General features: G+C 45.0%; 1 protein-coding gene across 2 annotated transcripts in view; it reads left to right on the forward strand.

Moving 5' to 3' along the window:
- The first annotated feature begins 2,710 nt into the window (after positions 1 to 2,710).
- NFE2L3 (NFE2 like bZIP transcription factor 3) overlaps positions 2,711 to 26,424 on the forward strand; it is a 42,044-nt gene continuing 18,330 nt past the window's right edge. The window contains exon 1 of one of the 2 annotated variants that reach the window (XM_049893218.1): positions 2,711 to 3,595. In XM_049893218.1, coding sequence (XP_049749175.1) covers positions 3,023 to 3,595 — 573 coding nt within the window. In that variant the 5' untranslated portion in view covers positions 2,711 to 3,022. The remainder of the gene's footprint in view (positions 3,596 to 26,424) is intronic. The other variant, XM_049893217.1, reaches the window with a different exon arrangement.

A 26,424-nucleotide genomic window follows, 5' to 3' on the forward strand; every position in this document is an offset into this window, starting at 1 on the left:
CTAAGTAGAAGTCTGTCCTAAGCTTACTCTACTTTCTCTGCACTTCTAAAAATGGGACCCTTTGTTGAAAGCAAGATCAAGGGCGTACAGGGTTGATATGAGTCTCGTGTTCAGTATTTTACCCAGAGGTCCATTTATGTCCTTTCCATCAGCTTGTATACTACAGAGTTCAGCCTTGCTTTGGAACTGAGCATTCTGATAGATATTGCAATGATCAATTTCACATTGTAAAAGGATGAGGGGTCAGCCCCCTCCCCAACTAACGTTAGAAAGGAATTCTGCATGCCCTTTCTGGTCTCTGTTCAAATAGCTCAAAACTCATCTCAGCTGAAACCTCTTCAATTTAAGTAAAAAGGCTTTATTTTTGATTACCAACTGCGTGCAAGATTCTGGAAAATGCCATATGGAAGAAGGCACTGCTGCTGTTCTTAACTGGTTTATAGCATTTCTTTTATGAACTACGACATGATTTCTATCTCCTCAATATTTTGGCATCCGAGTACATTCTTTCCCTTGTTTCTAAGTGTTTCACCAGTTTATATTTAATCTCCCTAATGAAACTGTAAATTTACCTAGCAAAAGAACTTCATTTCACATTCTTCACAGCTTCCAGCAGTACGTCAGTCCTCAGAAAAACCTGAATTCGGCAAGCATTTACTGAGCCTGGAACCTGAATCCCCTGTCCAGGGACTAAGTGCTTTGGATAAAGCTTTAGTCCCAAATCTTGCTAACCTGGTGAGCACTGCAATTCCAGCCTCTTCACCACCTCCTAGTCCATCCTCCAAGGCTTAAAGCAGAAGCAACTTCAGGAAGTCTGTTTCCACTCCCCTGGCCCCCACTGGTCAAGTTGGAATCCTTATCACACTTAGGCCCAGGAGAGAGGAGGAAAACTAGGTGGAGGAAGAAGATTCTTAGGTCTTGCTCAACTTCTTACACAACCGCCAACCTCCAGGTGGTGAATATCCCATGAGCAGGCACACACACACCCTTATATCCCCCAGCATCCCCAGCAACATCTACATTTGTAAGGCCCACTGCTGGGTATTATAGGGGTACAAAAGTGAACCAAACAGGTTCCTTGCCCTCAAGAATTTACAATGGGCAGATCAGACCAATCTCAACTACAACACAAACTAGAATGTGCTAAGCGTTACAACATTGGCATTTGGAGAAAGCACTGGGGAAGAACAGACGGAAGACAGAGATTAATTCCAACTGGTGAAAATTCAGAGGATGTAGCTTTGGGGTTAGGCCTGGAGGATGGGTAATGCAAATAACAGGTAACAGTCAGAGAGCCTTATTACCCACCAAGTGGTTTACATGCATTATCTCATCTGAGGCCCACAACCGGTCTGCCGGGAAGATGCTATTATTGGTCTCATTTTACAGTGAAGTAACTGAGGCTCAGAGAGAGTGAGTGATTTGCCCAACATCCAGGTTAAAGTGGTTAAAGGGGATCTGAACCGACACAGGGTTAACTCCAGAGCTGGTGCTTTTAAACACAAATAAAAATAACAAAGCCCGTTGCCATCCAGTCAATTCCAACTCATGGTCACACCATGTGTCACAGAGTAGAACTGCTCCTTAGGGTTTTCTTAGCTGTAATCCCAGGCATTGCTGGGTAGGTTTGAACTGCCAACCTTTAGGTTAGTAGCTAATCGCAAACCGCCACCCTGGGACCCTCTGGTCCCTTAACCCTCATTTGAGGAGCAAAGGAGACTGTGAGGGAAGGCCTAGAAATATGCAGGGCATATCCAGGAAACAGAGAGGCATCTATGAGGCCAGCACGGGGCCTAGTAGGGGATGAGTGGGAGTGTTGTTTGGTCCCAATCAGACTGTGGCCTTCACATGTATTTCATCTGACCTCACTACATTCCTCTTGTACAGGTACTATTAGCCCTCTTTTGCAGATAAGGAAACTGAGGAACTGAGAGGTTAAGAAACTCATCCAAGGTCACACAACTGACAGGTGGTGAGGCTGGGCTCTGAATCCAGGCTGTCAGACTCCCCAGCTCACTCTTACACACTCACATGGGTGAAAGTCCTTTGCAAGCTGCCCAGCGCCTTGCAGCTGCTCAGTTACTTTACCCCCAGTCTGCACATATAAATAAAGAACACCGAGGAAGAACTGATGCCTTTGAATTATGGTGTTGGTGAAGAATATTGAATATACCATGGACCACCAGAAGAACGAGCAAATCTGTCTTGGAAGAAGTACAGCCAGAATGCTCCTTAGAAGCGAGGATGGGGAGACTTCGTTTCACGTACTTTGGACACGTTAACAGGAGGGACCAGTCTCTGCAGAAGGATATCATGCTTGATAAGGTAGAGGGTTAGCAAAAAAGGGGAAGACCCTCAACAAGATGGACTGACACAGTGGCTGCCACAATGGGCTCAAGCATAATAACGATTGTGAGGATGTCGCAGGACTGGGCAGTGTTTCCTTCTATTGTACATAGGGTCACACCTAACAACAACACACATTATCCCTTCCCACTCACTCCCCCAAAGCCACCGGGTTGGAAGGAGCCACTTCTGGCCCAAAACAACTTCAGCTCCCAGAAAGCCTTGCGTTACCACTCCTCCTCTCCCTCCACCCTCCCACCCCCCAGCATAAAGAGCCTTTGAGCCCGGGAAGCCCCGCCCCGCGCAGGCCCCTCCCACGGGCGCGGGCCCAGAGAAGCCATGGGCGTGTTCCCGGCGGCTGCGCTCCCGGCCTGGGGCGGGGCCTGGCCTCAGCGCGGTGCTGCGGGAGGGCGGGCTCGGCGCGCAGGTGGCCCCTCCTCCGCCCTCTGCAGTCCCGGCCGCGCCAGGCTCGGTGCCGGCTGCTGAGGGAGCGCCTTTGTGCCGGGATTGGGGACCCTGCGACGGCCGCTGCGCACCCTGGTCCACTGTTTCGTTTCTCCTTCTCTTCCGGGCAGGTGCTGGAGGCGCGCGGGGCCCGCAAGTGCCAAAGCCGGGACAGGAGCATCGTGACCCGCCGGCGCCGAACAGGGGGGCATCCCCGGGCGCGCGGCGGGAGATGAAGTACCTTAAGCGGTGGTGGTCGGACGGCGGGGGCCTCCTGCACCTCACCATCCTGCTGAGCTTGGCGGGGCTGCGCGTAGACCTGGACCTCTACCTGCTGCTCCCGCCGCCCACCCTATTCCGGGATGAGCTCCTGCTCCTGGGCTGCCCGACGAGCTCCGCCTACGCGCTCAGGCCATTCCCGGCCTCGGGAGGGTGGGGGCGCGCGGACCAGCTGCACCCCAAGTGCCGAGAGTTGGACCCCGCGGCGCTGCCTGAGGGCCAGCTGCTCCGGGAGGTGCGCGCGCTTGGGGTCCCCTTCATCCCCCGCACCCGGGTGGATGCATGGCTGGTGCACAGCGTGGCTGCTGGCAACGCCGACGGGGCCCACGGGCTACTGGGCGCTGCCGCCTCCGCCTCATCGGAGGGAGGAGTCGACGCCAGCGTGGACGGCGGCAGCCAGGCGGTACCAGCGGGCGGCGGGGACCCCCAGGAGGCTCGAAGTGGCCCTTTGGCCGCCGGGGAGGAGGAGAATGCACCAGTGGAACCGACGGTAGAGGTACTGGACGCCGGGGGACGCGCGAGCGAGGTAACTGAAGCGGGACGCGCGCGAGAAGGGGCGTCTTCACCGCCCGGTGCTGGGGAAACTGGCCCGGAGCCCTAGAGGGCTGTGAGGAGCTAGGGAGGGGCACATCCGCTTTCTCCTTTCTGCCTCAGCACCTGGGTAGTTGATGGTTCGCGAACGACTCTACTGCTGTCCTGTTTGTGAATCCGAACAGGTTTTTAGGTTTTTGAGAGAAAAGAGGGTGAAATCGTTCATTTGGTTGTAGATGACACCTTTCCTTATGTTTTACGGCTATCGAGGGTAGCTTGGGGGTAGGGAGGGGAAAGGAGTGGGGGAATTTCCTTGCCTACTGTCTTTTCATTCAGTACGTCTGTACACTGGTAAGTCTCTTTCTGGGGACCCGAGCCCGACTTAGGGGATGGACTTTTAACATCCACACTTCCGGCCTAACGCGATGCATGGCACCCGCCCTGATTTAACCCAATTGCAGTTCGTTTTTGTTACTTCCCTGGATTTAGGATCCGTGGTTAGTGTCCACTGCCGTCGAGTCACTTCTGAGGGTCACAATGAGTCAGAATCGACTCGACGGCAACGAATTTGGTTTAGCTTGGTTTGGTCACTCTGAGGCCAGCTGACAGATGGCTCCGCTGTGATTCAGCCATGCCCCTGTGCCTTCCTGGGGCATGTGTAACCGCTTATTAGTATAAAGATAACAGGTACCTTTACAGTTACAAAACCTCGGTGGCGTAGTGGTTAAGTGCTATAGCTGCTAACCAAAGGATCGGCAGTTCGAATCCGCCAGGCGCTCCTTGGAAACTCTATGAGGCAGTTCTACTCTGTCCTATAGGGTCGCTATGAGTCGGAATCAACTTGATGGCACCGGGGTTTGTTTTTGTTTTTTTTTTTCACAGTTACTAATAAGTTCCTTTTGGTTTATACGTTCAAACCCTACTGTGCCTTAACTTCCTTAGGAAACAAAATATGCCAAGATCTCTTGAAGTATCTGGTGCTCCCAATGGCCCAGACAAATCCAAGGACACAACACTGATGTTCACAAGAGCATGTTATCCAAAGTTCCTTCTAAAAGGCCTTTTTGAATTCTTTCTTGGCCCAAACCTTAGTGTTAACTATTGGTATGGATCAAGTGCCCCTTAGATGTTGTTTTTGTGGAGTGCAATCTTATGCGAAATGGGCATTAGGGCTAAACTGGTTTGTTTGCTGCTCTTCAGAATTGCTCTGTTTGTGTAGGCAGTTGCCAGACGAGCTTCTCCACCCTCTTCTGGAGGGGTCATTGTGTCCAAATGCTCAGTGATTCATTGTTACGCTGATCTGATCCCTTCCTCTTCCTGGAGACCAGCACTAATGGGGAGAGGGTAGTGGGGGGTTAGGTGGCCTCCTGGCTGTTCAGGACCAACTGTGGAAGGTTCTTTCACCAGTCACTCAACCAGTCTCAACCCCATGGGGTCTGTCTCTCCTGAGTCCTCTGCCTGCAAATGAATGGTATGTGTGCTTCTACCAGTCCTGGTTCTGTAGTATATGGGGTTGAAAGCCAATGCTAGATGCTGTACCAGGTAGCACCTTACCCCCTTCTGGCTGAATGCCAACTGGCTTGCAAGTGCACAGGGACTTGGAGGGAGGGGAGGCTGTTCCCTCTTCAAGGCCTTCCCTTCAGCATCATCTTGTGGATACTGTTTAGACAGGTAGGCCTACCTTGGAGGAAGCACTGGGGCCTCTGGCCCAGCCAGACCTCCTTGGAGGCCTTGAATCCAGCTTTCTTAGGGGAGTGGGTGACATTCATGCAGGGCCATTCTCCCTGGCCGGCACATGTGGACCTACGGGACCACACTACCTGCTGCCTGGCTGCTGTGATGGCCTGCTTATGTTCTTTCTGGCAATGATAAGCTGTCAAGGACCTTATAGTTTTCAAAGCTAGTTCACCTTTGTCATTACTAACACCTTTTACATTAGCCTTGGAGCCCTGGTGGCATAGTGGTTAAGAGTGGCATAGTGGTTAAGAGCTCGGCTGCTAACCAGAAGGTTGGCAGTTCAAATCCACCAGCCACTCCTTGGAAACCCTATAGGGTCTCTATGAGTTGGAACTGGTTCGAGGGCACCTAACAATAACATCGACCTTGTGAGATATGCAGCCAGGCATCCTTATATCCAATTTTGTACTGAAGGAAAATAGAGGCACACTGAGGTTAGGGGACTTAGCCAAAGCCACATAGTTAATTAGTGCCAAAAGTGGGACTGGAACCTGAGCCTCCTAACTCCCAGCCAGGCACGTTAATGAAGTACTTACACTGAACTCAGGTTCCTCTGGACAAGGAAGTGGGATGGAGTAGAAATGTGATGCCCCCACTCAGCAGTCTCCTGGCCCCAGGACCACTGCTCTGCAATGCTGGACTGACTGACTTGTTTTGTTTTCATTTGGTAAGGTAAAATATAATATGTCACATAAAATGTACCATTTTAAGTGTGCAATTCAGTGTCATTAATTATATTCACAGTGTTGTGCAACCGTCACCACTGTTTGTTTCCAAAACTTTTCCATCACCCCAAACTCTGTACCCATTAAGCACTAACTCCCCATTCCCCCTTCCTCCCTGGTAACCTCTAAACTGCTTTCTGTCTCTATACATTTGCCTATTCTGGATATTTTGTATAAATAGGATCATACAATATTTGTTCCTTTGTGTCTGGGTTCTTGCATTTAGCATAATATTTTCAGGGTTCGTCCATGTTGTAGTATGTTTCAGGTCTTCGTTCCTTTTTGTGGCTAAATAATATTCCACTGTATGTCTGTACCACATTGTGTTTTTCCATTCATCTGTGGATGGACATCTGGGTTGTTTCCACTGGAAAAGCAGATGGTGCCATTCATAATGCCCATTTGGAACCATGGCTCTGGGAGAAAATGGGCTGGGAGAACAACATGGTCTTTGCAGTCAGCCAGACTGGGAGTTGAGAGCACCACTTAAAATATGCCCTTGCACAGGTTCTTTAATCAATCCAAACCTCAGTGTCTTATCTGTCAAGTGGGAAAGTAATGCTTACCCCAGAGGGATGTTGTGCTGATAAAATGGCAAAAGGATGAGCGAAGTGCCAGTGCTGTGCCTGCTATGTGGTACTTAGTTCTCTTCTGTTAAAAATGTAATCATATATTAATTTAAATGAATAAAACAATATTTGATTGCTCTATGATTCAATGACCATTTGGGAAATTGGGGTAACATTCCCTCATGCAAGAGAAAACCACTTCCAGAGAATGGAGCATTCACAGAGACTTAAATAAACTTTTGCTTAAAGAAGTACTTAATGGCTACTGAGTTAACATTAAAAAGATAACTTTGCTGAAGATTCACTCCTTCACTGTTCTGAGACCTCTAGAAATTTAAATGAAAGAAGTCCAAGTCTTTCTCATTTAATCACAGTTAATGGTTTTGTTATGGTCTGCTCTTTGGAACAGGAAACAAAAGTCCAATTGCCACTTTGGGTGAGAGAGAAAAAAAAACCACTTGCAGATTAATTTTGGGTCAGGAATTTTTTAAGGTCACGGATAAGAAACCCCAAACCCACTGCTGAGAGTTGATTCCGACTCATACCAACCCTACAGAACAGAGCAGAACTGCCCCATAGGGTTTCCAAGGAGTGGCTGGTGGATTTAAACTGCAAGCCTTTTGGTTAGCAGCCGAGCTTTTAACCACTGCACCACTAGGGCTCCTCCTATCACCTTTTACACCAAAAAAAAAAAAAAAACCTAAACCCATTGCTGTGGAGTCAATTCTGACTAATAGAGCAACCCTATAGAACAGAGTAGAACTGTCCCATAGGGTTTCTAGTTTAGATTTGAACTCCCGACCTTTTGGTTACTTTGGACATGCTTAATAAATGCAGCTACTGTTAATTCTAAGAGTGGGAGTGGGAGACAGAGCATCATAAGGCTTTTTGTTTTTAAATAGATAATTCCAGTGGCTTACTCTCAAGTTATAAGAGATTCTGGCTTTAAAGTATAATGTCTGTGCATATGCAAAAATATTTTGGAGTAAGGGATTTTCCAAGAATCAAAAGAAGGACTGCTTTGGTTTCACTTCTTAGTGAGGCTAATCGTTACCTGAGAACAGAATCCGGAATTACCCAAGGCAGACATGCTTCCTTTTGTAACCATAGCCATTCACTTACAACCAAAGAAGCCCAGGTTCTTCTGAGTAACACATGGGTTAAACAAAGAAATGAACAGTTTGCAGAATTGAATGTGTGAACACATTTGACGATGGGGTGTCTGCAGACAGCCAGCATCAGTATGTATCTCAGAGAGTTGTTAACACTTTGAAACCCAGAGGGCTTGTGGTCATCTTGATGTGGTTTCCTGTCCAGTGATAGGGACCCTCTGCTGGCTCGGGTTCAGCAGGCCGTCTTGGCTCACTGCCCATTGGGGTGGATTTCTTCAGATCACAGGAAAAATACTGGCACAATTCATACTTAATTTTAGGAATAAAGGGAAGAGAAAGTGAGTCCTCGGTTACCAAAGTAAAAATTGTTTTGTTGTTTCAAAATCAAAGACAGTCCCTGATGCCTGGGCATTTGAGGATAAATGAAATTTCAGGCTCCTGCCTGTTTTTAACTCACAGCTATGATACTGTCTTAAGCTGGGTTCTCTAGAGAAGCAAAACCAGTAAAGCATATAAATATATGTAGAGATAGGTTTATATCAAGGAAATGGCTCATGTGATTGCAGAAGCTAGAACTTCCCAAGTCCATGGATCAGGATAGAGGCTTCTCCTGATTCACGTAGCTGCAGGAGCTGGCAAACCCAAGATCGGCAGGTCGGAGGGCAGGGCTCCCATTCGCAGGCTGCGAAGATCGATGAATCCTAAGATTAGCAGGTAAGCAGATAGCTCAAGTCCCAAGGGCCGGAAGTCAGATGAACAGGAAACAGCCACAGGATCCAGACCATGCAAAAAGCCAGAACATCTGCTTATATCCTGATCCAGGCCACACCCCCAGGGAAACTCCCCTTCAACGAATTGGCTACTCACAGCAGATTCCATCACAGGAGCAATCACATAAACACTGAGAATCATGACCCAGCCAAGTTGACACACAATCTTAACCATCACAGATATGGAAAATAGTCTTATGATAACAAACATTACAGCACAATTAAGTTTCACGGTAGGCTTTTCATTTTGCTTACTAAAAGACATTGTGAAGATGCGCTTATGATCTTCTTACTGGATGGGGAAAGTGATGTAGGTCACCATCTCCTTTTGGCAGCTCTTAAGCTTAGCAAGTAGGCTGTAAGGTTAAAAGCACAGTCATCTAAGTTTTTGGAAGCGGCTGGTTTGTGTGTGTAGGATCATTTGCAGCAGGTCTCGGTATGTTCTCATGAGGCGACATGGGTTTTACTGGCTTGATGTGCCACCCTTGGGAACTTTAGTTCACACCACCTATTTCTCTTCAGTCCTTCCCCTTGGCTGCTAGGTCACAGGAATATCATCTCTGCCATGACTCTTTCATCATTCTCCTGCTTCCATTTCTCCTACTTCTTAGCTCAGACAGTGGTAAGTCAGACTTGATCTGAGTGTGCAGGATCCAGGCCCCGTCTCAGCAGCAGGGTGGTCTAGTGGTCAAGTGTGTAGCCGCTAGAGTCAGACCACTTAGGTTAGATCTCCACTGCAGACTGCTCGTATGCTCTGGAGCACACTTCTTAACCTCCCTTGGACTTGTTTCCCTGACCTGTGAAATGGGATGGTAATAGTACGTTAGGTAGTTATTGAGGAGTAAATAAAATAATACAGGTCAAATTCAGCAGGATTGGTACATGGTATTAAAAAAAAAAAAAACTGTTGCCGTTGAGTAAGCCCTCAATAATGTTAGCCACTACTATTAATTCAGCAGGGGCCAGTAAGACCCCCTCCCCAATTTATTATCATCCATTCTTTGGCCAGGGACCGCTTTTTAAAGCAGGCCTTCCTTCCTCTTTTTACTTGCATCTGGAGAGCCTCCACTAGTTCCCCGTTACCTGCCAGGTAGATATCTTGTCCTTCAAGGCTCTCCACATGGTCAGTGTGGCCTGACCCCCAACCATCTTTGCTGAGCCCATCCCCCACTGATCCCCTTCCTGTAGCCTACTTTCCAGCTAAAACTTTCTCCCTTATTTTCTTCCAAGTGACCCCATGCTTTCCTGCCTCTGTTACCTCTGCCCAGAATGCTGCCTTCCTTTCCTTTAAGTTTTTTACTGTTAAATTCTCAGATTTATCGGAATTATCGCCTTATCTACAAAACATCTGTTCTTTCTTTTGGACTCTGTTGCACGTTGTAACATCTGTTCTCTGCGACTTGGCATCCTCTACTTTGAACTGTAGTCCTGTTTTGAGTGTGGAAACCAGGTCTTAGCTTTAACCTGCAAGCAGTATGCACAGCAGGGTTATGAGCGCGGGTCAGTTCAACCAGCGTCTATTGAGCACTTAACATCCATCATTCCACGCTGTATTTGTAGAACCTCCAGGATACCAAGAGCTTGAATGTCTTGGGTCCTTTAAGGCCGAGTTCCTAGTCTGACCAGCTAGAAAGTAGGTCAGATTTGAAAGCCTGATGGGTCACCTGACCAGTTGCTACCAGCTGTTTGAGTGGAAGGGGGCAGTGGAAAGCAGACATTCAGGTCGGCATGATAGTTAATCAGGTGGTGAAACTTGGGATTGCCTGAAGTTATGTAGCAAGTTGGTGACCTTGCCCTGAATGGAACTGGTCAGTGTTCCCAAGCACTCAGTAAACCACACCTCCCACCCACTACAAAGCATCAGATGTAAAAACTCCTATTCGTGGCAGCCTTACAGTAAAAAACAAACAAACCCATTGCCCTCGAGTCCATTCTGACTCATAGCGACCTATAGTAGGAATCGTTTGTTCTCCAAATGTACTCCTTAGAGACCTAAGTTAATATTCAAATACCTTCTGGGCAGCTGGACCTTCCTGAGGCTCAGGTATATGCCTGGGTTGTTGCTTTTGGTTGAGTCGCAGGTGGTGTTTGGCAGGATATGGACAGTGGCATAGAGGAAGGAAGACATGACCTTCTAAAGTTGGATAGGTCTGGGTTTCCATCTGTATCATCAGAGCGACAGAGGAACAGAACCAGTAGAATGAATGATTGAGCAAGTAAGGATGTGTATGTAGTGTGTGCGTGTGTGTGTACATATGTATGTGCACACACACACACACACATATATATAGTTGTTGTGTGCCAACAAGTCGATTCTGACTCATAGCAACCCTGCTGCCCCCGCAGGGTTTCTTTGGCTGTAGCCTTTATGGGAGCAGATCCACTGACCTTTTGGTTACTAATCCACTGTGCCACCAAAACCAAAAAAAAAACCAAACCAAACCTGCTCCTATCTAGTCAGTTTCGACTCATAATGACCCTTTTGCGTCACCAGTGCTCCACATATTTGTATCTGGCAAATCTGAAATCTGTGGGGCAGGACAGCAGGCTGGAAGCTCTCAGATAGGAGCTAATGCTGAAGTCTTGTGGTAGAATTTCTTCTCTTCTCAGTAAAACCTTAGTTTTGCTTGTAAGGCCCTGTCTTAGTTATCTAGTGCTGCTCTAACAGAAATACCGTAAATGGATGGCTTCAACAAAGAGAAGTTTTTTTCTTTCACAGACCAGTAGGTTAGAAGTCTGAATACAGGGCACCAGCTCCAGGGGAAGGCTTTCTCTATTGGCTCTGGAGGAGGATCCCTGTCATCAGTCTTCCCTTGGTCTGGGAGCATCTCAGCACAGGAACCTCAGGTCCAAAGAAAATGCTCTGCTCCCAGCGCTACTTTCTTGGTGGTATGATGTCCCCGTCTCTCTGCTTGCTTCTCTCTTTAATATCTCAAAGAGATTGGCTTAAGACACTATCTAATCTTGTATATCTCATCAGTATAACTGCCACTAATCCACCTCATTTCATCATAGTGATAGGATTTTACAATACATAGGGAAATCACATAAAATAGTGGACAGTCACATAATACTGGGACTCATGGCCCAGCTAAGTTGACAGATATTTTGGGGGGACACAATTCAATCCGTGACAGGCCCTTCAACTGATAGGATGAGGCCTACCCAGATTATCAAAGTAATCTCCTTTACTTAAGGTCAACTGATTGTAGATGTTAGCCATATCTACGAAATACAGGCATACCTTGGAGGTATCGTAGGTTCAGTTCCAGACCACCACAGTAAAGTGAATATCTCAGTAAAGTGAGTCACACACATTTTTTAGTTTCCCAGTGCATATAAAGTTACATTTACACTATAGTAGAGTCTGTTAAATGTGCAATGGCGTTATATCTTAAAAAAACAATGTATATACCTTAATTAAAAAATATTGCTTAAAAAATGCTAACCATAATCTGAGTGTTCAGCAAGTCATGATCTTTTTGCTGGTGGAGGGCCTTGCCTCGCTGCTGATGGTTGCTGACTGGTCAGGGTGGTGGTTGCTGAAGGTTGGGGTGGCTGTGGCAATTTCTTAAAATACACGGCAGGGAAATTTGCTACATCAATTGACTCTTCCTTTCACGAAAGTTTTCTCTGTAACGTGCGATGCTGTCTGATAGCATTTTAGCAACAGTAGGACATCTTTCAAAATTGGAGTCAGTCCTTTCTCAAACCCTGCTGCCACTATCAGCTAGGTTTATGTAATATTCCAAATCCCTTGTCATTTCAACAATACAGCATCTTCGCCAGGAGTAGATTCCATCTCAAGAAACCATTTTGCTCATCCACAGGAAGCAGCTTCTCATCCATTAAAGGTTTGTCATTTTGGCTGCTGTGGAATCACCGCCAACTCATGGCAGCCCTGTACACAACAGGATCAGAGTGTTGTGATTCATAGGGTTTTCACTGGCTGAGGTTTTGGAACTAGATTGTCAGGCCTTTCTTTCTAGTTTGTCTTAGTCTGGAAGCTCCACTGAAACCTGTTCAGCATCAGAACTACCTATTAGCCTCCGCTGATAGACAGGTAGTGGCTGAACTTGAGATGCATTGGCCAGGAATTGAACCTGGGTCTCTTGCAAAGGAAGGTGAGAATTCTACCACTGGATCACCAAAGGGCAATATAGTTCCTGGCATATAATAGATATTCAAGAGATGATTTTGCTCTTATTGCTCCTGGACTGAGGGTGGAATCTCCAGTTAACTACTTTCCTCTAGAGGAAGTTACCAGACTCCTATGTCATGCTGGGAACTGCATCGATATGAGTGGATTCCTTCCTCCTCCAAAAGGGGAAAATCATATTGGAAATGGTTGAAGGTACTGAGGATGTTTCATGCTAAGATCAGACTGAGGGAGGAACATGATCACCAGTCTCAAATATTTGAAGAGCTGTCACATGAGGGAGCTGTTAGACTTCTTCAGGAGACAGAACGCTGAAGGCTGAAGCCTAATCTAAGAACTAGCTTCTCAGCCTTTCTTTAGAGCAGAGAGTCTCTAAGGGCATCAGAGTCACCTGGGGTGCTTGCTGAAATACTGATTACCTAGAACGGATAAATAGAGACCAGTGTTCATGGGTGGCTACCAGGGTGAAGAGGGGGGAAGGGGTAAGCACGCTTTAGAACTTAAAAAAAAAGAACTTAGAGACTTGTTATTTTTGGTGAGGGGAAATGTGGTTCTGAATGTGGAAGTGGTGGTGAGCGTACACAACCATAGTGAAGACGAGTGTTTGAGCACAAATAGAAGGGTAGAGACACAAAGAGAAACGCTGACAAACTGATAAATGTAACTAATGTCAGTGGACAGTTTATATGGAAATCTGTTTAAAAAAAATCTTTGGGGGTATACAATTTTGCAACAACAGTAGTAACTAAAAAATACATGTTTGGTTACATAGATTTGTAAGTATGTGCAGGAAGGCATATAGGAATAACTGTGGGCATATGTATATACATGTTTATATGTGCTGCATATACTTTCAAGTATAAAATAAAGCACATAGGGGCACAGTTGTGGATGTAGACACAACCAGATGCCTCATGGGATTGGTCTGCTGGTCTACTGGGTTTGAGGGCTTAGGGTCATAGTTTCATGGGGCAACTCAGCAGGCATAATGTAGTCCTTAAAGACAGTACGTTCTGTATCCTAGTTTGGTGAGTAACGTCTGGGGTCTAAGCTTGCGAGAAGCCATCTAAGATACAATTATTGGTCTCTACTCATCTAGAGCTAAAGACAAAGAGGGAAACCAAAGTCTCAAAGAAGAAACTAGTTTATAGGACCAATAGTGTACATAGACAACAACATCACCTACCTTGAGACCAGAAGAACTAGATGGTGCCTGGCTACTACTACTGACTGTTCTGACCAAGGACTCAATAGATGGTCCTGGATAGAATGGGAGAAAAATACAGAACAAAACTCAAATCCCTAAACAACAACAACAACAACAAAAAAAAAGCCAGACTTACTGGACTGGTAGAGACTAGATAAACCCCTAAGACTGTTGCTTTGAGATATTCTTTAAACTTGGAACTCAGCCCACTCCCAGAGGTCACCTTTCAGCCAGTGACAGATTGGTCCATAAAATAAATAATATCACCGGTGAGTACCATGTTCCTCCAAATAATCGTCTAGATGAAACCATATGGTAAATATTTACCCTATACCAAAGATGAGAAGGCAAGGGGGGACAGGAAAGCTAGATTAATGGAAACAGAACAACCAAAATGGAAATAACGGGAACGCTGATATATTGTGAAGAATGTAACCAATGTCACTGAACAATATGTATCCCCAAACCAAACCAAACTCGTTGCCGTCGAGTCGATTCCAACTCATAGCAACCCTATGGACTGCCGTATAGGGCTTCCAAGGAGCGCCTGGTAGATTTGAACTGCTGATCTTTTGGTTACAGCCGTAGCTCTTAACCACTATGCCACCAGGGTTTGAACAATATGTATAGAAATTGTTAAATGAGAATCTAATTTCCTATGTAAACTTTTACCAAAAATAAAATATTTTTTAAAAAAGAAAAAAAAATTAAAAATGCAGATTGCTGGGCGCACTCAGACTTGCTGAATTAGCACTTCTGGATTGGTGCTTAGGAGCCCTGTGGTAGCCTTGCTCCCACTTGCCTTTGGCTCCCAACTCTACATAGCGTACCTGGCCAAAGAACCTTTTTTCTATGAATTTAGGACCCAGAATAGCAAAAGGACTGGGCCAGGGTAACACAGGGTTATGGATTGCGTTGTGTCCTCCAAAAATGTGTGCCAGCTTGGCTAGGCCATGATTCCCAGTATTGTGTGGTTGTCCCCCATTTTGTGATCTGATGTGATTTTCCTGTGTGTTACAAATCCTAATCTCTGCCTCTGGTTAATGAGGCAAAATTAGGTTATGTTAAAGAGGATTAGGGTGGGATGCAACACCCATACCGAGGTCACAGCCCTGATCTGATCTAAGGGGAGTTTCCCTGTGATGTGGCCTGCATGACCTTTTATCCTACAGGAGATAGAAGGGAGCAGAGAGGGACCTCATACCACCAAGAAAGAAGAGCTGGGAGTGGAGGGCATGCTCTGGACCTGGGGTCCCTGTGCTGAGAAGCTCCTAGATGATGATAAGGACAAGGTTACCTTTCCCCCAGAGCCAACAGAGAGAGAAAGCCTTCCCCTAGAGCTGGCATCCTGAATTTGTACGTCTAGCCTCCTAGACTGTGAGAGAATAAATTTCTCTTTATTAAAGCCATCCACCTGTGATATTTCTATTATAGCAGCACGAGATGACTTAAGACACATAGTTTGGCAGCAGGGCCAATGCTAGTGCTCTGGTTTACCAGGTATTTTAAAGTTGAAGCCAAATTTACACAGGTGTCTACATTTGTCAGCTCACACAGTTAAGAGCTGTGCATTTTGGTGTGAGTAAATCCCACCTAAGAACTGTAAAATAATTATTTAGTGGGGAAGGGTGGTGGTATCCGGGACAAGGATAGGGAGATGTTGATGAGTGTTGAAACTGGGAGATGGGTACATGGAGGTTCACTGTACTGTTCTGTTTGCTTTATATGTGTTTGGAAAATTTTATAATAAGTACGAAAACACATGAGTTTTGCCAACAGTTAGCCTGTCCTGCCTGCTGGGGGAATCTAGCATTAGATAAACAGCCTTGCACTGCTCCCAGGCCCCTCAGCATGCGCCAGGCGCTTGCTTGCACAAGAAGCAGCTCCATCTCAAACCAAGGTCTGGGGCTTGGAGATCCTGTCCTTGGATGCTAGGTGTTAAGGCTCCTATTTGGAACCACTGGGTATTTTTGTACTTGACCTCTCCTGGTGAGCAGTCACATCGAGCATTGCTCTCTTGTATCTTAGCTCCAGCCACCTGCAGAATGCTTGCCAGTTTTTTGGCTGCCTCCCCCAGAGTCTTTCAAGACTGAGTTTAACCTTTATCACGTTTTACTATAGAAAGTTCCAAGCATCTATTAATAGTGGAGGGAATAGGATAACGAATCCCCCTGCCCCTGTTATCCAGCTTCAACAGTTACTATCTCATGGCCAATCTTGTTTCATCTATACTTCCCGCTCCCTACCCATCCCCATTATTTTGGAACAAACCCCAGACGTCATTTCTTAGGATTCTTGTGCCAGCCCTTTGCAGAGGCTTCACAGGCAGAAAAGCCCAGCATTGCTCCTTTCTTTCTCTTCTTTCATTGACTCAGAAAATTTTCTGAAAACGTTTCAGTATAGATCCCTGAAATAACCACAATAACCATTAGCACAAATTAACAGTACCTCTTTAATTATTATTAGATATCCAGTCATGTTCAAATCTCCCCAGTTATCTCATGAATAGTTTTTCAGGGTTGGTTTGTTCAAATCACATTCCAGACGAGATTCATGCCTTGCATTTTATCCAGCTGTTTTTGCTTGATAATGAAACGCTCAGACGGACAGGAACTTCATTTTATTTACATGGAGTCATCTCTTTCCACCACTGCTGCTTTAGTCTGTGTGACACAGTAGGAATCCACCCTCTGCAGTGGTAATAGCTGGGCTCCAGCAGAAAACAGAATCTACCCTAGATGCCTCAAATGAAGGGACTTGAGTGAGTGACATCTTACAGGAGGAGTAGACAAGGGATGTCAAGGTGTCCAGAGACTGCCGGTGGGCAGGGGTGGAAAGAGTGTTGCCAGCGCCCACTGACAGCTGGAGCCTTGGAGGAGGCTCCCAGGGGACCATGGGGAGATGCAGCCACCACCAGGGGTGCTGTGTCAAAGCCGAGGGAGTGGAAGGAAATGCCCTGGCCTCCTGTGCCCACCCTCCATCCCCTGCTCAAGCCTCTCTCTCATGAACCCTGCTGGAAGCCAGACAGCCCAGGCAACCCGAGAGTTTGCAGGGGCCAGCTTCTGGGGCACACACTAGGGGGTGTGTTATGGATTGAATTGTGTCCCCCCAAAATAGGTGTTGTAAATCCTAACTCCTGCACATGTGAGTGTAAACCCCTCTGGGAATCGGGTTTTCTTTGTTATGTTCATGAGGCCATGTGAGTATAGGGTATGTTTTAAACTAATCACTTTTGAGATACAAAAGGAGCAGATTAGGCAGAGAAGCAGACGCAGATGGAGAAAAGGTAGATGTCATGCCATGTGAAGATCACCAGGAACTGAGGACCAGAAGCTGAAGAGACAAGGACCTACCCTAAGAGCCAGCAGAGAGAAAAAGCCTTTCCCTAGAGCCAGCGCCTTGAATCTGGACTTCTAGCCTCCTAAACTGTGAAAAAATCTCTGTTCATTACAGCCACCCACTTGTGGTATTTCTGTTATGGCGGCACTAGGAAACGAAGACACGGGGCGAGGGTGGGGGTGGTTACACACTAACCCCAGTGGCTAAGAGCTAGCTATGAAATAACAATCCTGGCAGTCAGTCCAGGTTCTATCATATACTAGCTGTGTGACCTAAGGCAAGTTGCTTAACCTCTCTGTGCCTCAGTTGCCTCCTCTGTAAGAGGGGATAATGACAGTACCTATGTTACAGGCATGCTCTGCAGCTTAAATGAGATAATGTGTATGGTGCCTGGCCTATGGTGCAGGCATGATAAATGTGGACTATAATTACTATAAACTAGTGAAAAAAAAAATTTAAAAACCACCCAGGCCAGTCTGGGGACCATGGTTTCCAGGGACATCTAGGTCAATTGGCATAACAGAATTTATTAAGAAAATCCCACTTTGGTGAGTGGTGCTTGGGGTCTTAAAAGCTTGTGAGCAGCCGTCTAAGATGCATCAATTGTCCCAACCTACCTGGAGCAAAGGAGAATGAAGAGCACCAAAGACTCAAGGAAAATATTAGCCCAAGAGACAAAACAGACCACATAAACCAGAGACTCCATCAGCCTAAGACCAGAAGAACTAGATGGTGTCTGGCTACCACCAACGACCACCCTGACAGGGAACACAGCAGAGAGTCCCTGACAGAGCAGGAGAAAAGTGGGGTGCAGAATTCAAATTCATGTAAAAAGACCAGACTTAATGGTCTGACTGAGACTGGAGAACCCCAGAAAACATGGACATGGCCCCCAGACTCTGTTAACTCAGAACTAAAACCATTCCCGAAGTCAACTCTTCAGACAGAGATTAGACTGAATTATAAGACATAAAATGACACTCATGAAGAGTGTGCTTCTTAGTTCAAGTAGATACATGAGACTAAATGGGCGGCTCCTGTCAGGAGGCGAAATGAGTAGGCAGAAGGGGACAGGAGCTGGTTGAATGGACACAGGAAATCTGGGGTGGAAAGGAGGAGTGTGCTTTCACATTATAGGGATAGCAACTGGGGTCACATAACAATGAATGTATAAATTTTTGTATGAGAAACTAACTTGAACTGTAAACTTGGACTTAAAGCACAATTTTAAAAAACCATCCAGGCCAAGGAGGACACAATCTCTTTTTATCTGTCAGCCTGTTTCTTTCTAGACCTGATGATTCCAGCTTGCCTCCAGCCTAGAGACAGGCCTCAAAATTCTCTGGCCTTCACCTCACTCCCCCTGATGTCATCCTTCTTCTAGGCACCACACCGTACTCTGTCCTTGAAGGTTCATCCAACCTAAAGGTCAAAGAAGGTCTCAGGCCTTACTCCCGCAAAGGAATAAATGAAAGGCACCAGCTAGGCCAGCTGGGACTGTTCACAAAGAGTGTTTTCAGGGGCAAACTCTTCCTCACATCATCCAGATCCGTATGCGGCATAATAAGTACTGTACACATAGAAAGTATACTTGGGAATCATGTTGCCAGTTACTGGGGGCTTCAGACAGGCTGGCACTTTGGCAGAGACTTAGCAAGTAGAAAAGCTTGGCTTTGTTTCTTTCTTCCCTTTGCCTTACCTTCATCAACTCAGAAAACCTCCTTGCAAGGCTCTTCTCTGCTCCTTACACAGGTGACAAAGGTGACTAGCTAGAGAGCAGGTGTCCTAAGTTTACAGCCCAGTATGGTGATCTGCTCCCTAAAGATTACAGCCTATAAGACCCCATGGGTCACTATGAGTTGAAAATTGACTTGGCACATCTAACAATAGTAACAAAGGAAAGGGAAGACCCAAAAGGTAATTTTAGATAGAATAGGATTAAGCACTGTAGAGAAAACCTAGAAGCAAGGGGATTTTAGAGGCAGAGTTCAGTTTTGGCTAAGGGGCACAAGCTGGGTAGGTTTGGGGCCTAGAAGAGGATAGGGTGGGTTGATGCCTAGCAGAAAGGGGTGGCGGATGGGGAGGACTGTGGGCCTTCCGCAGGTGCTAGTTCTGTACAAGTCATAGGGCTTTAGTTGTGACTAAGTGTTCCAGCACACGAGTTTACAAAGGCTTTCTGTGGTTCATGGAAACTTTATTTCCATTACTGGATCCTTGCCCCACAAGGGTAAAAACCACCTACACACAAATAAAAGGTAACTTAATGATGGGTTTAACCTGTCCACTCTTTAAATGAAGAGCATAGTCCATAAACCTCCAGTACCCACAACAGTACTTGTAAAACACTTACACTCTATCTCTCAGTGCCATGCTGTTCAGTCAGGAAAAACAGGAAGAGAGCAAAAAGATAGTAATTACTGGCTACCAGGGGCTGCTATGGCTTTCTCTTGAAATTCTGATGGAGTTTTCAGTGATCAATCATTACTTAAAACTCTTCAGAATCAAAAAGCAGTAGAAAGGAGTAACTAACATTTATATAAAAAGAAAATTTTCTTTTCTTTTTTTATATAGCATCTTTAAATTCATGAAATGTTTTTCTTCAACTACTTTCTTAAAAAGTGAATTCTATAATATTACCCTCTCATTTCACAGACAGGAAAACTAAGGGTCGAAGAGGTTTAGAACTGGCCCAAGGTCACATAGCTGGTCAAGGTCACATAGCTGGTAGGCGTTGTGGTGATTGTTTGCCCGGGAGTCTATTCCAGCTCACAGTCGCCTCATCTGACAGAGTAGAACTGCCCCCAGGGGGATTCCCAATGCGGTGTGATGGATCGCTTTTAGGTGGTCATTCTTGCCATGGTCTTGTAACTCCCACCAAAAGACTGGGTGGGGGTATGCAAATGAGTTCCTGTGGCCCACCAAGGGGATTAGATAGCTTGCTAGTATAAATAAGGTACATGACACCCTTGTGGGGGTGGGACAATGCAAATAAAGTATAGAACACTAACGAGGGGATTGGTCAGTTTTGCCATCCTGCTAGGCTTAAAATGAGCCATCCCAGAAGTGGGAAGGGAGGGTCTCAACACCACCAAGAAAGAAGAGCCAGGAGGGGCGTGTGTCCTTTGGACCTGGAATTTCTGCTTTGAGAACCTTCTAGATCCAGGAGACAGAGAGGAGACGTAAAAGAGAAGACAGCGCAAGATGGCGGCAATCAGGAGACCAGTGCAAAGCATCTGAGGTGGAGTTCCCTGGCCCAGGGAGTGAGAAAGCTGAGCGCCTTCAGGCTTGAGGCTTACTGCCAGAGTGGGGTGCCTCCAGGCACTTAATCGCCAGAGCTAAAAGAGCTTTGTAACACTTGCCGGAGCAGGGCAGAGGCCTGGCCAGGAGCCAGAGAGAGGTGTGCCTGTGGCCACAGCTGAGAGGCTGTCCTGATGGAAGAACTGTGCCCTGAGCACTCTTGAGCCTGTCTTGTAACTTGTTACTTCGCTAATAAACCCCATAATCATGAGTACTGTCTGTGAGTTCTGTGTGGCCATTGCAACAAATTATGGAACCCAGCAGAGAAGTAGAGAGTGCCGTGGGAGTGACATTGGTGTCAGAATTGGTTAAAAAAAAAGGGAGAGGGAGGAGGCATGTCTGATCTCCGCCCACATGGGAATCAGCCTTGGGCTGTTGATCTTGATTCCCCTTCCCCTTGTGAAATTAAAAAAAAAAAAAAAAAAAAAAATTTTTTTTTTTTTTTTTTTAATTGGAGGAGGTCAAATTCAGCTGCCAGGCCATTTTTACATCTAGGCTGTGATTTTTACAGGAGCAGAGCTTTTCTCCCTCTGGTGGCTGGTGGGTTTGAACCACTTACCTTCCAGTTAGCAGCCGAGCACTTAAGCATTTGCACCGGGAGGACTCCTGCCTGATAAGGGAAGGATGGATCTTTTTCCTCAGCCTCTTTGAACCTGAGCCCTCCTATCCAGGAGGTTTCTGTGGCACTTTGCGAACTGCAAATCATATTACAAATGTGGTAAGCCTTTTCATTTTCTAAATGTAAATATTATAATATTGAAACCCCCATCCCTCCCTGCCCAGAGATTCTGGTCTCCCCTCTCCCCCTCCAGGAGGTTTATAAGGGAATATCCTTTGGGATCAGCATGTGTGGAGGGAAGGGTAAGAAAGCAGGACTGGACAGAAGAAAAAGTCTAGCTGTGACGCAGGCCAACAAAACCGGAAGCTCTGGGCTAAAATGTCCTGTCAGAATTGTCCAATCTTAAGCCTTTTACCTTTCCTACCTGATCAGCTGTGGTCTGGGCATCCTGGGAAGGCCATAACCTTAGGGGAGGCTGCTCTCAGCAGCTGAGGCATTCCTTGAGGGGCACAGCTGGTGGCTGTTCCCTGCACACCCCTGACAGCTGGCCTTGAAGGGTATCTGGGTGGTACATCTCACAATAACCTGGGGAAGGTTATTATTCTCACTCATCACTTCTTTGGATACATGCTCCTATAGGCTTCATAATAGGCTCTCAATAAATGATAGTTAAATGAATGAAAGAAGAACTATCTTAAACCAAAACCAAACCCATTGCCATGGAGTCGATTCTGACTCATAGCAACCCTATAGGTCAGGGTAGAATTGCCCCCAAAGAGTTTCCAAGGAGCACCTGGTGGATTCAAACTGACAACCTTTTGGTTAGCAGTTGTAGCTCTTCACCACTACATCACCAGGGTTTCCAAGAACTATTTTAGATGATATTTATTGAATACCTAAGGTTGTATGTAGTGATTAAGAGCTACGGCTGCCAACCAAAAGGTTGGCAGTTCGAATCTACCAGGCACTCCTTGGAAAACTGGGGCAGTTCTACGCTGTTCTATAGGGTTGCTACGAGTCGGAATCCACTCAATGGCAACGAGTTTTTTTTTGTTAGGCTGCGCAAGTTTTTCCAGTCTGCCATCAAGATTCTTGATAATTATGCAGCAGCCTCCTTCTCTTTTCCCTGTAGCCTCATAGATGGGGTGGTCATATGGGACAGTCCTGATATATGTCCATTGCTCCACCTTAATTGTTAATAGCAACCTCTTACCCTCTCAAAAGTGTGCTGGTTTGGACGATAAATTATATGGGCACTTATTCATAGACCCTTGGGATGTCAGAGTTGGAAAGGAAACCAGGTAGGGTAGTCTTTGACTTACAGCAGCATTTCCTTCTGACGACTCCGTTGGAAGTCGTTTCTGATGTAAGTCAAATACCTCTGTTTTGTTTTGTTTTTTTTTTAGTTTACTTTTCATTATTATTGCCTTTTGTTATCAGTATCTTTATTAATCTGATCTTTACTTGTCTTTGGAGGTTGGAAACATTATATATAAAAAAAACACACTAATTTGGTTCATTGTCAAATATATCACAAATTGGGGACTACCTGTACTCAGCACTGAAGGGATTTTCCCCAGGTCTCACTGTCTCTCTCCCTGGATAAAAAGGAGGAGGAAATAAATGGTTATAGGCCTTGAGCGGGAAACCCTGGTGGCGTAGTGGTTAAATGCTATGGCTGCTAACCAAAGGGTCGGCAGTTCAGATCCGCCAGGCGCTCCTTGGAAACTCTGTGGGGCAGTTCTACCCTGTCCTATAGGGTCGCTATGAGTCGGAATCCACTCGACGGCACTGGGTTTTTTTTTTTTTTTTTTTAAGGCCTTGAGCATTGTGCTCTTTTAAGAGCTATCTCTAAAGGGTTTCAAATTGACAACAGCAACTCAAAAGATTAGATAAGAAACTTAGGGGACAATGAGGTTATGTTAATGATGGAGGAACAACTTGGAAAGGAGGGTAAGAATGGTTGTACAATTTGAAGAAGGCAGTCAATGTCACTGAATTGTACATGTAGAAACTTTAATTGGTATGTGTTCTGCTGTATGCTCAACAACAAAAAATAAAAATAAACCATTACAGATGTTGGCTAGGTTGCAGTCATCTAAAGGCTTGATTGGGACTGGAGAATCCACTCCCAAGATGGATCATTCACATGGTAGTTGGCAAGAGGCCTTAGTTCCTCCTCACGTAGGCATCTCCAAAGGACTACTTGAATGTCCTTTTAACATGAGAGAGAGCTTTCACCAGAGCAGGTGATCAGAGAGAGCAAGGAGGAAGCCACAATGCTTTTGATGACCTAGTCTTTTGAAGTCATATACTATACTGTCACTTTTACCATATTCTGTTTGTTAGAAGAAAGTCATGAACTTTAGCCCCTGCTTTTTTTTTTTTCAAGAGGAGGGGAGTTAAGATCTACCTCTTGAAGACAGGAGTACCGAATAATTTGTGGACATATTTTAAAATCACCTTAATGTTCAGTATCCATTTCTACTTTTAAAAAATATTCTTCGAGTATAAGAATAAATAGATCTTCCTACTGACAAATCCTCATATATTCTTGCATCCACCTTCTACTCATTACCTTGAAATAAAGGCTTTATTTTTCCTTCTTCCAAAATCAGCCCTGCCACTTGTACTTTGAAGTCCCTCCTCTGTTGCCTTCTAAAGGATGTTACTTTGCAGTTATCCTCTCTCCTGAATCATTCCCTTACCAACATGCTCTTGTATTTCACACCTTATACACAAGAAATTACTGCTCTGACCCATTTCGCTGCTCAATTTCATAGCCAGATTTCTTGAAAGAATTTTGTTTCCAATTCGTCAGCTCCCGTTTACTCTTCAGTACAGTACCATTTGGCTCCTACCCGAAATTGCTTTTCTGAAGGTTACCAACAGCTTCCATATTGCCAATCAGTGGATACTTTTCTGTCCTTATGCAAACTCCAAGCAGCATTCAACACAATCAACCACTCCCTTCTTCTTGAAACACTCTTGGATTCTGGAGTACCACTGTTGCTGGTTTCCCGGGCACTTTACCCTCAGCCTGCTTTGCTGGCTTCTCTACCTGACCCTTCATGTCACAGTTATTTGGGAGTCAGTGCTGAGTCGAGTCCCCTTCTCCTTGCTCTGCATTCTCTGACTGGGTCTCTCATCAGTTCCCATGGATTTTTTAAAAAAATTTAGGTTGAAGTATCCCTGGTTTATACCTCCAAATCAGACTTTTGCTCCAAACTCCATATTCTCAAACTCTACAGGTATGATTGATCTTTCTACTTGACTTGTCATGTCTCAAATTTAACATATCCAAAATGGAAGAATTGATGTTTCCCTGTGAACTGTTCACCCCTCAACTATCCACCAAGTTATTTATGCCAGAAATCTTCAAGTCATTCTTAATTCTGCCCTTTCCTTATTTCCAGTCCCTCAACGAATCTGTCTGTGCTTTTTTTCCAAAATATTTCATGAATTTCTCCACTTCTGTTAAACAGCCACCCTTTTTTTCAGATTATCATCTAAATTATTGCAGTAGCCCCATAACTGATCTCATGTTCACTCTTGCGTCTCTGTGGAGACTGGATGGAAGGACGTGAGTAAAAGTGAGTGATGTCACGCTACTACCAATCAGTGAAAAAAATGAGCAAAGGTCACCAACAGCTCACAGAAAAGGAAATATAGGCTGCTTTTAAACTTGTAAAAGATGTTCAGCCTCATTCATAATGAGAGAAATATAATTTAAAATTACAATGAGATATGGGTTTTCATCTATCAAATTGTCGATAAGAATTTAAATTGACACAAACTTTATTGAAGGGCTGTTGGGCCGTAACCATGGAAATAAAACCTTCATGTGTGTATTGACCCAGCAGAAATTCTAGGAATTTATCCAGCTTTCACATGCATGCAAAGAAGTATATATAAGGACATTTTAATATTGTTTGTTAAAAGAAAAGGTAGGAAACAAATATGCATCATTAAGGCACTGATTAAGTGCATTATGGTAACAGGCAAAGGGGGACAACATTTGGATATTAGGGATGCCTGGAATGCATCCTTTCGACATTCCTCCCCTCTTTTTTTCCCTTAGGTCTTAGCTAAAATATAACCTTCCCTTCCTTTCTCTCATCAGTCTTTGTAAAGTAGGTCCCCTATTTTCTCCTCTTTCACTTTCCATAACTTACTGTAACTCGCAGTTATTGTATTTATTAGTTCACTTGTATTTTTTCCTCCCTCTCCCTTTAGAATGTAAGTTCTGAAGGGCCAAGATCTGAATGTGTTTTTTCACTATTGTATCCTCAGCAACTGCTGTAGTAGTTGGCGCTCAGAATGTATTGTCTGAATGAATGAATGAAAAATGTATCTCAGAAGTCAGCACGCCATGCTTAGTCGTAAAACATTGAAAGTATTCCCATTAATCTCACGAGGAAGATAAGAATGTCAGGTTATCACCATTATCACTTGACAGTATTCTGGAAGCATAACCAAAGAATCGGACAAAAAAGTGAAATATGAAATTAAAATGTAAAGGAAGGAGGTGAAAATAATTATTAAAACAATTGATATGACTTTGGGGAAACAATTAGGTAAGAGAAAATAAAATGGAAGAAAAACTCTTCTAGGTTAACCCTTTGCTGTTACTTTAGCCAAAGTGACTTTGCTACACAGCGATTTTAAGTTACAAGAGTAGTATTTATGTCCTTTACACAGATTTACCAGTTGTTTATATTTTTTGCCCCATTTGATTTATTTCTATAAATCTATAAGGATCCCTGGTGGTGCAACGCTTAAATGGTTAAATGCTCAGCTGCTAACTAAAAGGTTGGCAGTTTGAAATCACCCAGTGGTTCTCTGGGAAAAAAACTTGACAGTCTTGCTTCCTTAAGGATTATAGCCTAGGAAACCCTATGAGGCAATTCTGCTCTGTTGCATGGGGTTGCTTTGAATTGAAATCAACTTGATGTCACTCAACGACACATTTATAACTACTTCTCTGTATATACATATATAGGTTCTTGGATGGTACAATTTTTAGTTTGTGCCTGGCTGCTAACCAAAAGGTTGGTGGTTCAAATCCACTCAGTGACACTGCAGAAGAAAAGCCTGACAGTCTACTTACGATTGAATCCAGGGGGACATCTAGCTCAACTGGCAATAACATAGTTTACAAGGAAAATGTTTTACATCCTACTTTGGTGAGTAGCATCTGGGTCTTAAAAGCTTGTGAGTGGCCATGTGAGATATGTCTACTGGTCCCACCCCATCTGGAGCAAGGGAGAATGAAGAAAACCAAAAACACAAGGGAAAATTAGTCCAAAGGACTAATGGAACACAACTACCACAGCCTCCAGCACAACTA

Source organism: Elephas maximus, chromosome 8 (assembly GCF_024166365.1).
Source record: "Elephas maximus indicus isolate mEleMax1 chromosome 8, mEleMax1 primary haplotype, whole genome shotgun sequence".
Lineage (NCBI taxonomy): Eukaryota > Metazoa > Chordata > Mammalia > Proboscidea > Elephantidae > Elephas > Elephas maximus.